Source organism: Tubulanus polymorphus, chromosome 11, assembly GCF_964204645.1.
Source record: "Tubulanus polymorphus chromosome 11, tnTubPoly1.2, whole genome shotgun sequence".
NCBI classification, from domain to species: Eukaryota; Metazoa; Nemertea; class Palaeonemertea; order Tubulaniformes; family Tubulanidae; genus Tubulanus; species Tubulanus polymorphus.
The window spans coordinates 11,457,575-11,471,342 of NC_134035.1; the positions used below are offsets into that span (position 1 = coordinate 11,457,575).

Sequence of the window (13,768 nt, forward strand, 5' to 3'; positions counted from 1 at the left end):
CTAAATCTATAAGCGTTAGACTGGATCCGACCCTCAAATTCAAAGTTTAAATAGCGGTTTCGATGCACATTTGATATTCCGCCTTGAAATTGCTAAGAATTCCTCTTTTATGAAGGAGTTGTTCAAATGACGATTGGAATAACGTTTCGGGTGACCAACCGATATCACGTGATTTACCAAACGTAACCGTCACACTGCTCAGCGCACCGCTTGTCGTTAACGGCTTTCCGACGTGAAAATATGGTATGTATCTTTTTGAAGTTTCCAAAAACCACTTTGAAATGACTGGCATTTCGTTGTGCTACAGAAAGTCTAAACCCAAATGCACAAAATACTGGGGCCTAAGAGTGGTATTAATAGAGAGAGGTTGATGATAAATATACTAATTATCCGAATGGCTCAAACACTCAAACCTTGTAATAGTAGAGCCTTGTTAATACGAATTTTGTGGGCAAAGTAAAATTGTCGTATTACATGTTTCGTATTAACCAAAGCTTGATTGATATAACTATATCAGCTGGGACGATGCTGGAAATCATCGGAATTCACGATTTTGGTTTTAACAACAATCGTATTAACGAGGTTCAACCGTATGAAACGTACAATGCGTACAAGATACGTTAGGCGTTGTTTGGTAGAATAAGAAGGATATTTCGAGGTTCGATAAGTGGGTTCGCACAAATACATAATCAAATACATCGAATATATACATAATATTTAGAGTATTGGACAATTAACCGAGGGCGAAATTGCCGAATTCAAAGAAGCGTTCTCGCTATTCGACAGAGATGGCGGAGGTACGATCACTATCAAACAACTAGCTACCATTCTACGATCGATGGATGAAAATCCTACTGACGCCGAATTGGACGATTTGAAGAAAGAAATGGCAGCCGTCCGTGCTTCCGGTGGTAAATTCAAAAGATCAAAGTGTTAACTCGAAGGGAAGGCCGACTCCTAAATAGTCCGCTAGGCACGTGTTTTGTTCAGCGCCATCACCGGTCGCGATAAACAATATATTTTATAGACGGGTTCCCGGTCTCTTATCTAAATTAGCGTTTTTCATGATTTGTCTAAGTCTTAAGACTTTACACCAAATCTTGGAAAACGCTGTCCCCAATGCTCGCGGTGGATGTATCACCGAGAGGCTATTGTTTATCTCTAACAGCGAGGATTCTGTTAATTTCGACGATTGTCAAATATTTGGTGACATCACGTGAGTCCGTGAGTCCGGCGGCCTTCTCTTCAGTTTACTTTTCTATGAAACGATGACACGGAATCGATTTGAAAATAAATAACCGTACAGATTATCCGGCCAACCAATATTGAAGTGATTTCAGCTATGAGAAAAATCATTCAAACGTATTTTTCTATTCTTGTTTACAGATAGCAAGACCGTCGATTTCAATGAGGCCTTAACGTTGGTCGCCCGGAGGCTGAAAGGACCCGAAACAGACGAGGATATACTGCAAGCCTTCCGCGTTTTCGACAAGGAAGGGAACGGATACATAAGCCCGGATGAATTGAAAGCCTTGCTCGCCAAGTACGCCAACAGTGCGCTGAGTGAAAAAGAATTGCAGGAAATCATCAAAGATGCAGATGTCACCGGAAATGGACAAATTGATTATATACGTACGTAATTATAATCAACTTTCGAAAACGTTTGCACAATATTTAGTTCCTATACGGAATTTTTAATTGTAAGCATGCTCTTCTTTTTTGAATTCGTAGAATATGTAGAAAAATTGATGTCAATCTAATTAGTGTTGGATGAAATGGTACCTGAAGTGAAGGAGACGAATACATATGAAGTTGAAATTTATCGAAACAAGAATCGTGTTTTGATTTACTTGGTTCATTTCGATTAGATTGCATCGTCTGTTTGAACGACCGAAAACCACAAACGCAGTTTCGTCACGTTTGAATCTATTTAGGAAATTGTAAATTGCAACTTTTTTTGTGAAAACCCAGAGAAAAACAGAGGAATGAAGAAAAATTAATACATCGTCCGGTTATATTTTCATTTTTATTTATTACTCCATATTTTTGCACAATTGAATCGTATCAGAAATATAGCGGTCGTTTTCATTCAACTTATTGAAACGGTGATTGTGCTCTGATAATTCCGAATAGGTTTTAACAAAAATGGCGGCAGTTGTAACAAGGATTGGTCTGTACGTCAGAGATCTTCTGCGGCATCGGAACTCCTTTAGTTTCCGGTAGAGGTAACACTAACAACGCCGCTAAAAATCCGACACCGCCAAATATCAATCCCGGTATCTTCGCGTCATCAGACTGAAAAATGAAGAAAAAAAAACGTCGTGTACACGTATCGCCCAAACCGCACCCGACTCCGAAATCGATGCAAAATAATTCAGCATCTTTTCATATTTTACCAGCAACGTTGCTAAAACCCATTTCGACATTGGACTAGCAGTTCAAGGAGACAGTGCCCGACAGTCTGGCTATTCAAAACATAAACACCCCCTTATAAATAAATGCAGATGCTTGAAAAATGTCATGAACTATAACTTAGCAATTTGATTTTTACAAAACAAATAGAAATATCATGTCATTTAACGCCCCTGGTGAACATGAAGAGAAACCGATGACCTTGAAACTCAATACAATCATCGGACGGAATAGTTTTCTAGGGCTAAGTCCTAGGGTAATTTCAAAAGATATAATGGGGCAGAAATGGGGTGATAAAATGAAATCATTACCGCATAAAGAGTGAGTGGGGCAACCATCGAACCAATGCGTGCGCACGTCGAAGCTATTCCAAAAGCCCTGTTCCTGTAATGAAGAAATGGAGAGCTGGAGAGACCTTAAAATCGAAATGAATTCGCTATAACTTGTCTAACTTATTGCTGTTCTATATTTACCTGAAATTTGTCGGGAATATTTCAGTGGTGTGAATGAATATTGAATTAAAGGCAGCCGTGCTAAAAAACTTTCCTAAAGTGTTCAATGTCGTCAAAAGCGGCACAAGGTCAACACTTCCTGAAATAGAACGATTGTTTATTAATCTTGATACTCAGGTCTACAATTCAGGGTCCATTTCCACTGTTCTCGACTCTACTGTTCAAGCATTAACCGATTTAGACTTAACTAACTAGTGGGAATGATGAAGAAAAAATCCGCCTACCATATTTTTCGGGGATAAGGTTTGCCGCTACCAGCAAGACGCCGGTTAGACTGTACGCTAGTATCATTGTTGGTCGCCTCCCAAAACTGAAAAAAACATCGACATTTTGACAAATAACCTTCTACGTAGCGAAACAATATTGTGAGTTTATTTCATTCTCGAATGAAAATTGAGAACGAACATACCGGATGAGCATGAAATGGGTGACGAGATTACTGGGCAACTCGACGACTGCGCCTAGTATGAAATTAACGAACCGATTTCCGACCATCACAGACGTGCCTAAAATCATACCGTAATACTGAAAACTATTACAGCACCTGCAAATAAAGAACCGTACTCTGCTTTATACACGTCATTGATAGAATGCTGCTATCGTTAACAGTTATTTCAAACATCAGTAAATAATTGCCTCGTTAGAAAATACATATATTGCTCAATATTGTCGACAATAAATAATATAATATAACTATATACTATTAAGGATCAATTAAGTTATTTCGGATTTGAGTATATATCGATTGACCGTCAACCAGTCTAGCCCCAATGTAGTGATGACGTAAGTTTATTGCTTTAATTACAAAATTCATTAATTGTGATTGTCATTTTCGAAATCGCTGATCAAGTACGGTTTAATCCCCATTTATATTGTCAAGTGAACATCGTGTTCCTTTTGAAAGAATGGCTATTGAGTTGAAGTAATAATTAGAAACGCGAGAACAGGAATAATTGTCACAAGTTAAAGGCTCCAGCTAAACTATATTATCTTTCACTACTATCTTCACCTCGGACTCAACGTCTCTTCTGAACATAATATGATAACAACTTACCAGATGAATGACATGATTACTAAGTAGGCACTCAATGATCTATGTTTCATAATTTCTAAAAAGCTGATATCTTGAGATTTAGCTTTCTTTTTGCAGGAAAGCATCCGTTTTAATATAGCCACGTTTCTGGTACATGAAAACACTAGATTTTTTCTCGTTCGATCATGTCTGTGTTCTGAAATTATATTTAGATAGAAACGCTAAAAATAGCCTTTTAAGATAATCTATAATTTCAATAGAAAAAACAGCGTACTATCGTCAAGAACTTTATCCTCTTTTGAGAGTAGCGTAATAACGCTATTTCGTGGACAAGGAATTTTATTTTGTTTTGACGCTTTTTCAAGGATTCGATTCGCTTCGTCGTGTCGCGAGTTGGCCACGAGCCAGGGGATCGATTCGTCGTAGACCCTGAAAAATACAAAACACAGAGTTGACCTAAACGTACCGAAAGAGTTATGATAAAACTTTGAAAAGTATATGGGAAACCCAGAAGGTCAAAACGGCGATACCATAGTAATACAATAGAATCTCCCCGCTTGAACCTTGCAATACCTTTAGATATTTAAGGAAAAAAACGGAAATACGAAAGTTGAGGGATATTTTCATTACAGCAAAACTCACGAAAAGATTCGTTTTTTTCATAATAGCATTTATGTTTCATTATAAGGGAATTTTGATTCGTCTACTTGTGAGTGTTTATTTTCTTTTATTCTTCTAAACATTGTATACAAGATATTCATAGATTTGTCTAATGTAGATTGTCTATTTTTAAGGGCTTATTCATAATCATTAGTTCTACTCCCAGCGCAACGAACCACGTACGTACCATATACCCAGAATGGCGGACGCCAATAAACAGGACGCAAGTATCTGGAAATGTTGCCAGTTCTTCACGAGATATCCAGTAATTCCAGTGGCTGCCATTCCTAATGACCACGAGGTCATCAAAATCGAATTGGCAAACGAACGATGCTTCGTCGGGAAACATTCGAACACCAAAATAGAGGCACACAAATAGCTGCCCTGAAAGAGATAAAGATGGAATTTGTGGGGCAAAATGATGGTTCAACATAACCAAAACCTGAAAGGGGGTGAATACACGGTTGCACTTTCATGGCTTGTACCATTCATAACCTATATTAAACCATCATCTTAATCTCAAGTAGTATTTTCGGCTTGAATATAGCAACAATTGAGCAACCAGTTGTGCAGTCAAGGCACATCATAGTTCTGTAACCAATCTAACAACCTAAACCCAGTCTTTGGTCGCAATTGTATAACTAAGCCAAATCGTGACTTCAGTTCAAAAAGGGCTAAAATCTGGACACTATAGTTTTCAGTTATAAAACTAGCTATAACACTAAGTCGTTATTAGGCTGATCAGTCATAATATGACTCTGCAACCGACTGCTGGTTTTCTTATCGCAGTAATTCTTACTATAGAGATAGAACCGGTGAAGAATCTCGTTATTATGAAGACAACTGGATTTACAACAACTCCTCCGATCAGATGCGACATCGCGGCAACAACTCCTGTAAACAACGATTGAAAATATCTATAAAAGTGGCTATTCTTGCCTAAGCATTTTGTACCAAGTTTTGTACCTAGTTCTACAGTCGCTAGTTAGGTCCAAAACTCACGATTGTCTCTAACATTTAAAAAGTCTAACATTCATTTTCCGTCAAATTGATGACCCAAATTGGTCCAAAAAATCCGTTTGATCGGATTAATTTCAATATTTCTTAATATTTGACTTCATCAACTCAGAACTTTGACATTATCGTTATTGATAAACTATTATAGAGTCTGAAAACCATGGCTCCAGATCATAATGAAAAAGTACCTGTGATAATCGATGTATATTTACGACCGAAGTAATCGGCAAACGGTGCGAAACAAAAGCTACCAAACAACACGCCACTGTAGTATACCGTCTGCGCCATTGAATTCATGATCGCCTTGTCGCATACCCAGGAAAACTGTTCATAGAGAAACAAAACGGTGCCTTTTTTAATAGCTTGGTTTACGGGGTAGACCTATATTAGAATATCATTTCGGAGGAAACAAAAATTCAAAAAAAATTCCCTCAGTGAGATAAAATCATTTTTGATGGACGAGGGAACTGTCGATAGGGCAATATACATATGTCCAAACAAATGATTCTTGGAAAGTTCGAATTCTGCAAAAAAAGATCAAAAAAGAACCTCGCGTTTTTCAATTTTTTCATCATTCAAGCCAGGATTCTCATTCGGAGGAGTTGAAAAAAATTTATTTTGCTTATTTTTTCACTTGTTCCACAGACAGGAATGAAAATTTCAAAAATATTCTTTTAATTTGACTTTCCTTCAAATTTGGGGAGGCGGTTCCCGTAAACCAAGCTATTGAAAAAGGCCTCATGCGCTTGCTTGCTAATTCAACATTTCCAGTTTAAATCATACGTATACCTCTTCAATGAGTGTGTAATAACCATCGGAATCATAGGTGTAGCCGTTCTGACACGGAACAGTCGTATTCCTGTTCGTTTGTCCCGGATATTCGTACATATTGCATTTATCCATTGACGAAGCGCCGCTGTTCGCGTCGATCACAAACGGAATCGTCTGATTCAACGTGGAGTTCTTGCCGTCAACCGAACAGTGATGTGGCGGAGTCCAGCCTATAGAAGTGTAATTCAAAACTTTACCGCTAAACCATGAGCTTTGACTTCAAAGACAAATCTGAATCGTCATAGAATGGCATAATTCTAACTCTAGAATATGACGTTTCTTCGCTATTTTGCAGTTGTGTCGATTTCTAATATTTCCATCGAGTGAAATTATGGTTAATAGTATCACGAGCGTGTTGAAATGTAATACAATTTTCAGCACTTTACCTTGAAAAACTATTCCCAAACTTGAGAATGCCGTCACGAATCCTGTACTGAAACCGATAAAGAGCAGATGCGTCATTTGCCATCGTCCGTACTTTCCGAGAGATTCTAATACTTCGTCGATGTTATCCATCATGGTTGGTTCTTCTGTTCCTGTAAACCGTTCTGTTCCCTTCTATTATCAATATATAAAATACGTAATCGATTAGATTTCTAATAATGTTCAAATCTACGAAACAACTCACAATATTCGATATTTCTTTAATAAACACCAAGTTCTCAAGGTTCGTTCGTATTCAAATATATATGAATGATCTACTTCCCAAGTAATACGGACATACTAGAATCTAGGAAGCTGGAGCGGAGAAGGAACAAAAGTTCGATAATATATCGATGCGCATGAATTCCTGTTTCCACAAATTTCAACGTTTGAAAAGAATAAAACCCAGCGGTAAAAAACGAATTGAAAAATCTTACTTGCCTTCCGCGGGACCCGATACGCGTGAAAACGAAAATATCAAAATGTCATCATAATTTGTCGACGATCATCAGTGTTCTTAGAAAGAAAAATTGCCGTCTGTTTCGTTTCTTGTCCCCTTAGTGCCTGCTGCATTTCTACATTCTGATTGTTCTATCCTATTCATGCGCGCTCCTTTTTTCCTCGTCTTTATCCCAGAAATACTTAAAAAACAATGATCGAAACATAAGCAATGAAAAACTAGTCTAACAAAATGTTTGCTTATTGGTTTAATATTCCCTCATACGTATCGTTCAAACGCGTTAAAATCAATTATATTTCAATAAGATTTTTATTCTTGCAGCCGATCGAAATGATTACCCTCAAATAAAGAATCGTCGACGGCAAAATTTAGGAATTCATATTATATAATGGTTTACAATCCAATTCAGATAATAGGCTTAAAACTACTTACCTTACAAATTCAAATTCACCATAATTTGTCATGGCTCCATGTGTCACATTGCCGAGTTGTTTTTGATGGAGGGTTTATTTCGTCGACGGCAAAATTTAGGAATTCATATTATATAATGGTTTACAATCCAATTCAGATAATAGGCTTAAAACTACTTACCTTACAAATACAAATTCACCATAATTTGTCATGGCTCCATGTGTCACATTGCCGAGTTAATTTTGATGGAGGGTTTATTTTCCGGCTGTTTTGTTGTTTTTCGTGTATAGGCTTTGCGTATATTCAATAAGCGATATCGCTTTTCCCATTAATTTCCAACTGCTAAACCCATGAATACTCTAATACTCATTGCATGCGATCAGTGCCTGACAAAATGCCACACAAAAGTGATCAAAATGTCATCAAGTTGGCACAAAATCTACAGTTCCCGGACATTTCAACTAGTTCTTTGTAGATGAAATATGAGAAAAGAAATTCGGCTTCAATACATTGAATATAGGCCTACCAGACTTTACGAGGATAAGATTTGCCGGCCAGAATAGACACGCCAGTCAAATTGTAACTTTCGTAAAAACTCAAGAGAAAGAAAGGAGGAATGAAGAAAAAATGAACACAAAGTCCGGTTTTATTTTCGGTTTTATTTATTTCTGTATATTTTGCAAAAAATCACGACATTCATTCAACTTATTGAAGCGTCGTCAGTGATTGCTGTGGAATTCCGAACAGGTTTTAACAAAAATGGCGGCAGTTATAACAAGGATTGGTCTGTACGTCAGAGATCTTCTGCGGCATCGGAACTCCTTTAGTTTCCGGTAGGGGCAAGACTAACAACGCCGCTAAAAATCCGATACCGCCAAATATTAATCCCGGTATCTGAGTTACATCAGACTGAAAAATAAAGAAAACAAACGTTTCACGACACCCTATACCGAAATTGATGCAAAATGTGTTTTGGAAGATTGTCTCGCAATTACTTAAAAACTAATAAAGATAATTGAAAACTGTAAAAGGTATATAAGACCACATACAAAATGAATTCATTACCGAATAAAGGATCAGTGGGGCAACAATCGAACCAATGCGTGCGCACGTCGAAGCCACACCCAAAGCCCTGTTCCTGTAATGAAGAAAGGGCATTGACGAGTTAAAGCTGGGCACTTTAACATCGATAAAATGCGCTATAACGCGTTGAGTATTTGCTATTTTTAACCCTCCAATCCCTCTGAAAGTTGCAATGTACATTATACTTATTTACCTGAAATTAGTGGGGAATATTTCAATGGTGTGAATGGACAGTGCACAATAGGCAGCCGCGCTAAAAAACTTTCCTAAAGTGTTCAATGTCATCAAAAGCGGCACAAGGTCAACACTTCCTGAAACACAACGATTATTCATCAATATTGATTCTCAGTTTCAGGGCCCATTTTTACAGTTGTGACGTGAGATTCGGCTCTACTGTTAAAGCATTAACCGTTATAGAATTTACTAATGATGTTGAACCAAGAGAACGGATTTGAATATATTGATGATTGAATTGAATTGATCGGTGACCAGTCTTGCCCCGATGTATTGATGACGGTGTATCGATAATTCACATCCTCTCAAATACGACGATTGAAATTTATTCGAAAAAAATAAGGATAGAGTGATAGAACTATGATTCAATTACGAAAAAACCGTCAAAATTAACAATTGGAATTGTCTTACGCCATTTTTGATGACGTATAGTGCAGAACCCCTTAAGATGCATACTATGTATATAACATCATTCTAACGGTTTTTTCCGACGTCTTAAAATCGGCGCCTACCAAACTTTTCAGGAACAAGATTAGCCGCCACCAGCGAAACGCCGGTTAGACTGTACGCTATTATCATTGTTGGTCGCCTCCCAAAACTGAAAAAAAAAACATCGACATTTTGACAAATAACCTTCTACGTAGCGAAACAATATTGTGAGTTTATTTCATTCTCGAATGAAAATTGAGAACGAACATACCGGATGAGCATGAAATGGGTGACGAGATAGCTGGGCAACTCGACGACTGCGCTGAGCATGAAATTAACGAACCGATTTCCGACCATCACAGACGTGCCTAAAATCATACCGTAGTATTGAAAACTATTACAGCACCTACAAATAAAGAACCGTACTCTGCTTTATACACCCGATTGATAGAATGCTGCTATCGTGAATGGTTATTTCAAACATCAGTAAAACACTTGTAACAATAATGTTTGTCTATTGGAAATGGACAACGTCCGAAGAAAATTCGCTCTCTGATGTGTTGAATGCTGTGCGCAGGTTTATACACTTTTAGGCGCAGACGTCAAATCCGGTGAATAAAAATGTTACTGTAAACCACGAAGAAAGAAATAACCACGATTAAGCATGTTTTCATGGCCCAACTATTAATCTTTCCAGTGGGCTTCATGTTCCTGTTGAAAGAATGGCAATTGTGCTATCATAAACACGGGAACATGGGCTATTGTCACAAGTCCTTAAAGGCAACAAATACATTATCCTTCACTACTCATTTTTATAAATGTTTCACCTCAGACTCTCCTGAACATATATTCACAACTTACCAAATTAATGATAGAATTACTAAGTAGGCACTCAATGATCGATGTTTCATAATTTCTAAATAGCCGATATCTTGAGATTTAGCTTTCTTTTTGCAAGAAAACATCCGTTTTAATACAGCTATGTTTCTGGAAAGCATAAGATTTCTTTTCGTTCGATCATGTCTATGTTCTGAAATTATATTTAAACAGACACGCTTAAAACATTTAACTTAAATCTGATTAGAATTTCTAAGGTTACTCATCATTTCAATAGAAGAATAGCGTACCATCGTTGATTACTTTATCCTCTTTTGAGAGTAGCGTAATAACGCTATTTCGTGGGCAAGGAACTTTATTTCGTTTGGACGCTTTTTCAAGAATTCGATTCGCCTCGTCGTGTCGTGAGTTGGCCACGAGCCAGGGGATCGATTCGTCGTAGACCCTGAAAAATACAAAACACAGAGTTAACCTAAACGTACCGAAAGTGTTATGATAAAAACGTTGAAAAGTATACGAAGAATGGGAAACTCAGAAGGTCAAAACGGCGATACCATAGTAATACAACCGCTTGAACCTTGTCGATGGTTTAATGGCAGTAACAGTGCAATGCGCTAAGATTTTTAAGAATAAAAACAAAATAACGAAAGTAAACGGATAATTTTGTTACAGCAAAACTCAAGAAAAAAATTAAGGTATATTTTCATCAAAATAGCATTGACGTTTCATAATGAAGGAACTTAGATTTGTCTACTGTAGATTCTCTATTTCTAAGGGTTTATTCATATTCATTAGTTCTACTCCCAGCGCACCAACCACGCACGTACCATATACCCAGAATGGCGGACGCCAATAAACAGGACGCTAATATTTGAAAATGCTGACATTCACGATTGAATTGGCGAAAGGTCGTTGCTTCGTCGGGAAACATTCGAACACCAAAACATAGCCACACAAAAAGCTGCCCTGAAGGAGATAAAGAGGAATTTGCGGGGTGAAAATGATAGTTAAACATGATCAAAATCTGAAAGATAGCCAGTAGCCGGTTGCTTTATATCATTCAAAACATTATTGAATCATCTAAGGTTCTACAACCATTTTAACAACTTAGGAGCTCAGTGTCAGGATGTGTGATATTTTTTTCAATTAAGTTGCAACAACTAAGCAACTTTGCCCACAGACCAGTTGCGCAGTCAAGGTACATCATAGTTCTATAACCAATCTCGCAATCTAAGACCAGTCTTAATATTATGTCAATATTTGGTCCAACTTGCGTAACTGTATAACTAAGCCCATATGGTTTAGCTGCACATATGTCTTATGTTGTAAGATGAGCTAAAGAATAAGTTTAGCCTGATTTTTGGTCTTGAAATTAAAGCGTCTCTGCAACTGAACCTTGGTTTTCTCATCGCAATAATTCATACCATGGTGGCTGTACCGGTGAAGAATCTCGTTATTATGAAGACAACTGGATTTACAACAATTCCTCCGATCAGATGCGACATCGCGGCAACAACTCCTATAAACGACGATTGAAAGTATTTATAAAAGTGGCTATTCTTGGCAAAACAACCTATACCCCAGTTCTAAAGTCGCTAGTTAGGTCCGAAGCAACGATGAGTATTTATTAATGTCCAGTTTCTCAAAAATATCCAATATTTCGATGAATGCTGAATGCTTTATTTTACATATAATTTACAGCAAAATGTAGATCGTTCAATATCTTTGTTGATCCATTTTCTGCTAAATTCATGACACAAATCGGTTCCCGCATAAGTCAAATCGGATTTATTTCAATATATATTTTCTAATAATCGATTTCATCCACTCAGAACTTTGTCATTATCCATCAAATACTAAACTATGCTAGAGTCTGAAAACCATGGCTCCACATCGTAATGAAAAAGTACCTGTGACAATCGATGTATATTTACGACCGAAGTAATCGGCAAACGGCGAGAAACAAAAACTACCAAACAACACGCCACTGTAGTATACCGTCTGCGCCATTGAATTCATGATCGCCTTGTCGCATACCCAGGAAAACTGTTCAAAGAGAAAAAAGGGAAAGTAACGGCCTCGCTTATCCGAAATTGCCAATTTAATCAAAAATACATCGTTTGATTTGAAACATACCTCCTCAATGATTGTGTAATAACCATCGGAATCGTAGGTGTAGCCGTTCTGACACGGAACAGTCGTATTTCTGTTCGTTTGTCCCGGATATTCGTACATATTGCATTTATCCATCGACGAAGCGCCGCTGTTCGCGTCGATCACAAACGGAATCGTCTGATTCAACGTGAAGTTCTTACCGTCGACCGCACAGTGATGTGGTGGGGTCCAGCCTATGGAAGTGTAATTTAAAACTTTACCGCTAAACCGTGAGCTTTGGCAAGTCTGAATCGTTATAGAACAGCATAATTTTAACTCTATAGCCTTTTTGCTGTGGTGGCGATTTCTAATCTTTCCATCGAGGGAAATTATGGTTATTAGTATCACGAGCGTATTGAAATGTAAGTTTAGGTAAATATAAAACACTGATTCTAATCTAAGCTGTATTATTTCAAATATAATGTGCAGGCGACAGTTTCTGCGAGAGAATAACAATATCTTTAGCATTTACCTTGAAACACTATTCCCAAACTTGAGAATGCCGTCGCGAAACTGGTGCAGAAACCGACCAAGAGCAGATGCATCATTTGCCATCGTCCGTACTTTCCGAGAGATTCTAATACTTCGTCGATGTTATCCATAATAATTTTTTCTTCCATTCTTGTCTTAATCGTAACCCCCGCAGGTCCTCGGTTTTCAAAACTTGTATTTGTATGAACTCGGAATCGATTCGAATTCTAAACTTTCGATTGTCTACGCAAGTACAGTGTATTTCTGTTTCTATTCAATGTTTCCGTGCAATCCATTTCATAGTTTCAGCCCTCGTGAAATATTCCGAGTTGATCGAAGTATATATAGAATTAAGGTGCGACATTTTTTTTTGTTCTATGACCTAAGTTAGTGCATATAGGTAATGGTAACATAATGGGTTATTAAGAAATAATACCCGACCCTATTTAGTTTGACGGCCATTATCATGTACATCATGCTATTCGAATATCTAAAGCGACACTTAGCCGTTTTGAGGACAGAAAAAAAATTCGTCGCAAAAATCTATTGAAACGAATATATTGAAAGTCCTGTTTCCCTGCATGAATTTTAAAAGGATGTTCTGTAGCAATCCGGACTCGACGTTCGGCGCCATGTGGAAAACAGGATTGATATGTTCGTCATGGTCACGGCTATAGTCACGGTCATACTCGCATTCATGTTGGATGCGCTCTCACGAGCGTTGAAATCCACTAATCCACCCTCCATAGGATTTATGCAAAACCAAAAAACTGAACTATCTATTACGTATAAAGTTTGAGC

At 37.6% G+C, this 13,768-nt stretch overlaps 4 protein-coding genes and 1 long non-coding RNA gene across 5 annotated transcripts; 1 reads left to right on the top strand and 4 right to left on the bottom strand.

Moving 5' to 3' along the window:
- Positions 1-131: 131 nt before the first annotated feature.
- On the top strand, positions 132-2,005 carry LOC141913120 (uncharacterized). Its single transcript, XM_074804576.1, has 4 exons — positions 132-243; positions 722-911; positions 1,387-1,632; positions 1,732-2,005. The coding sequence occupies exons 1-4, from the start codon at positions 241-243 to the stop codon at positions 1,758-1,760; spliced, it is 468 nt and encodes a 155-aa protein (XP_074660677.1). The 5' UTR covers positions 132-240; the 3' UTR covers positions 1,761-2,005.
- A 126-nt stretch (positions 2,006-2,131) lies between these two features.
- LOC141913141 (organic cation/carnitine transporter 2-like) lies at positions 2,132-4,006 on the bottom strand. The gene is made up of 6 exons (XM_074804600.1): positions 3,979-4,006; positions 3,334-3,468; positions 3,149-3,234; positions 2,886-3,003; positions 2,724-2,796; positions 2,132-2,295 (listed from the first exon to the last, which is right to left on the bottom strand). Exons 1-6 carry the CDS (start codon positions 3,990-3,992, stop codon positions 2,137-2,139), a joined length of 585 nt encoding a protein of 194 aa, XP_074660701.1. The 5' UTR covers positions 3,993-4,006; the 3' UTR covers positions 2,132-2,136.
- A 196-nt stretch (positions 4,007-4,202) lies between these two features.
- On the bottom strand, positions 4,203-6,981 carry LOC141913345 (solute carrier family 22 member 6-B-like). The gene is made up of 6 exons (XM_074804850.1): positions 6,852-6,981; positions 6,424-6,635; positions 5,823-6,015; positions 5,471-5,511; positions 4,805-5,001; positions 4,203-4,386 (listed from the first exon to the last, which is right to left on the bottom strand). Exons 1-6 carry the CDS (start codon positions 6,979-6,981, stop codon positions 4,203-4,205), a joined length of 957 nt encoding a protein of 318 aa, XP_074660951.1.
- A 2,864-nt stretch (positions 6,982-9,845) lies between these two features.
- On the bottom strand, positions 9,846-10,706 carry LOC141913409 (uncharacterized). Its single transcript, XR_012620280.1, has 3 exons — positions 10,633-10,706; positions 10,367-10,535; positions 9,846-9,873 (listed from the first exon to the last, which is right to left on the bottom strand). It is a non-coding gene; the product is annotated as an uncharacterized LOC141913409 (long non-coding RNA).
- A 12-nt stretch (positions 10,707-10,718) lies between these two features.
- Positions 10,719-13,186, bottom strand: LOC141913346 (solute carrier family 22 member 6-B-like). The gene is made up of 5 exons (XM_074804851.1): positions 12,969-13,186; positions 12,479-12,690; positions 12,253-12,388; positions 11,767-11,861; positions 10,719-10,787 (listed from the first exon to the last, which is right to left on the bottom strand). Exons 1-5 carry the CDS (start codon positions 13,114-13,116, stop codon positions 10,719-10,721), a joined length of 660 nt encoding a protein of 219 aa, XP_074660952.1. The 5' UTR covers positions 13,117-13,186.
- Between the last annotated feature and the right edge of the window lie 582 nt (positions 13,187-13,768).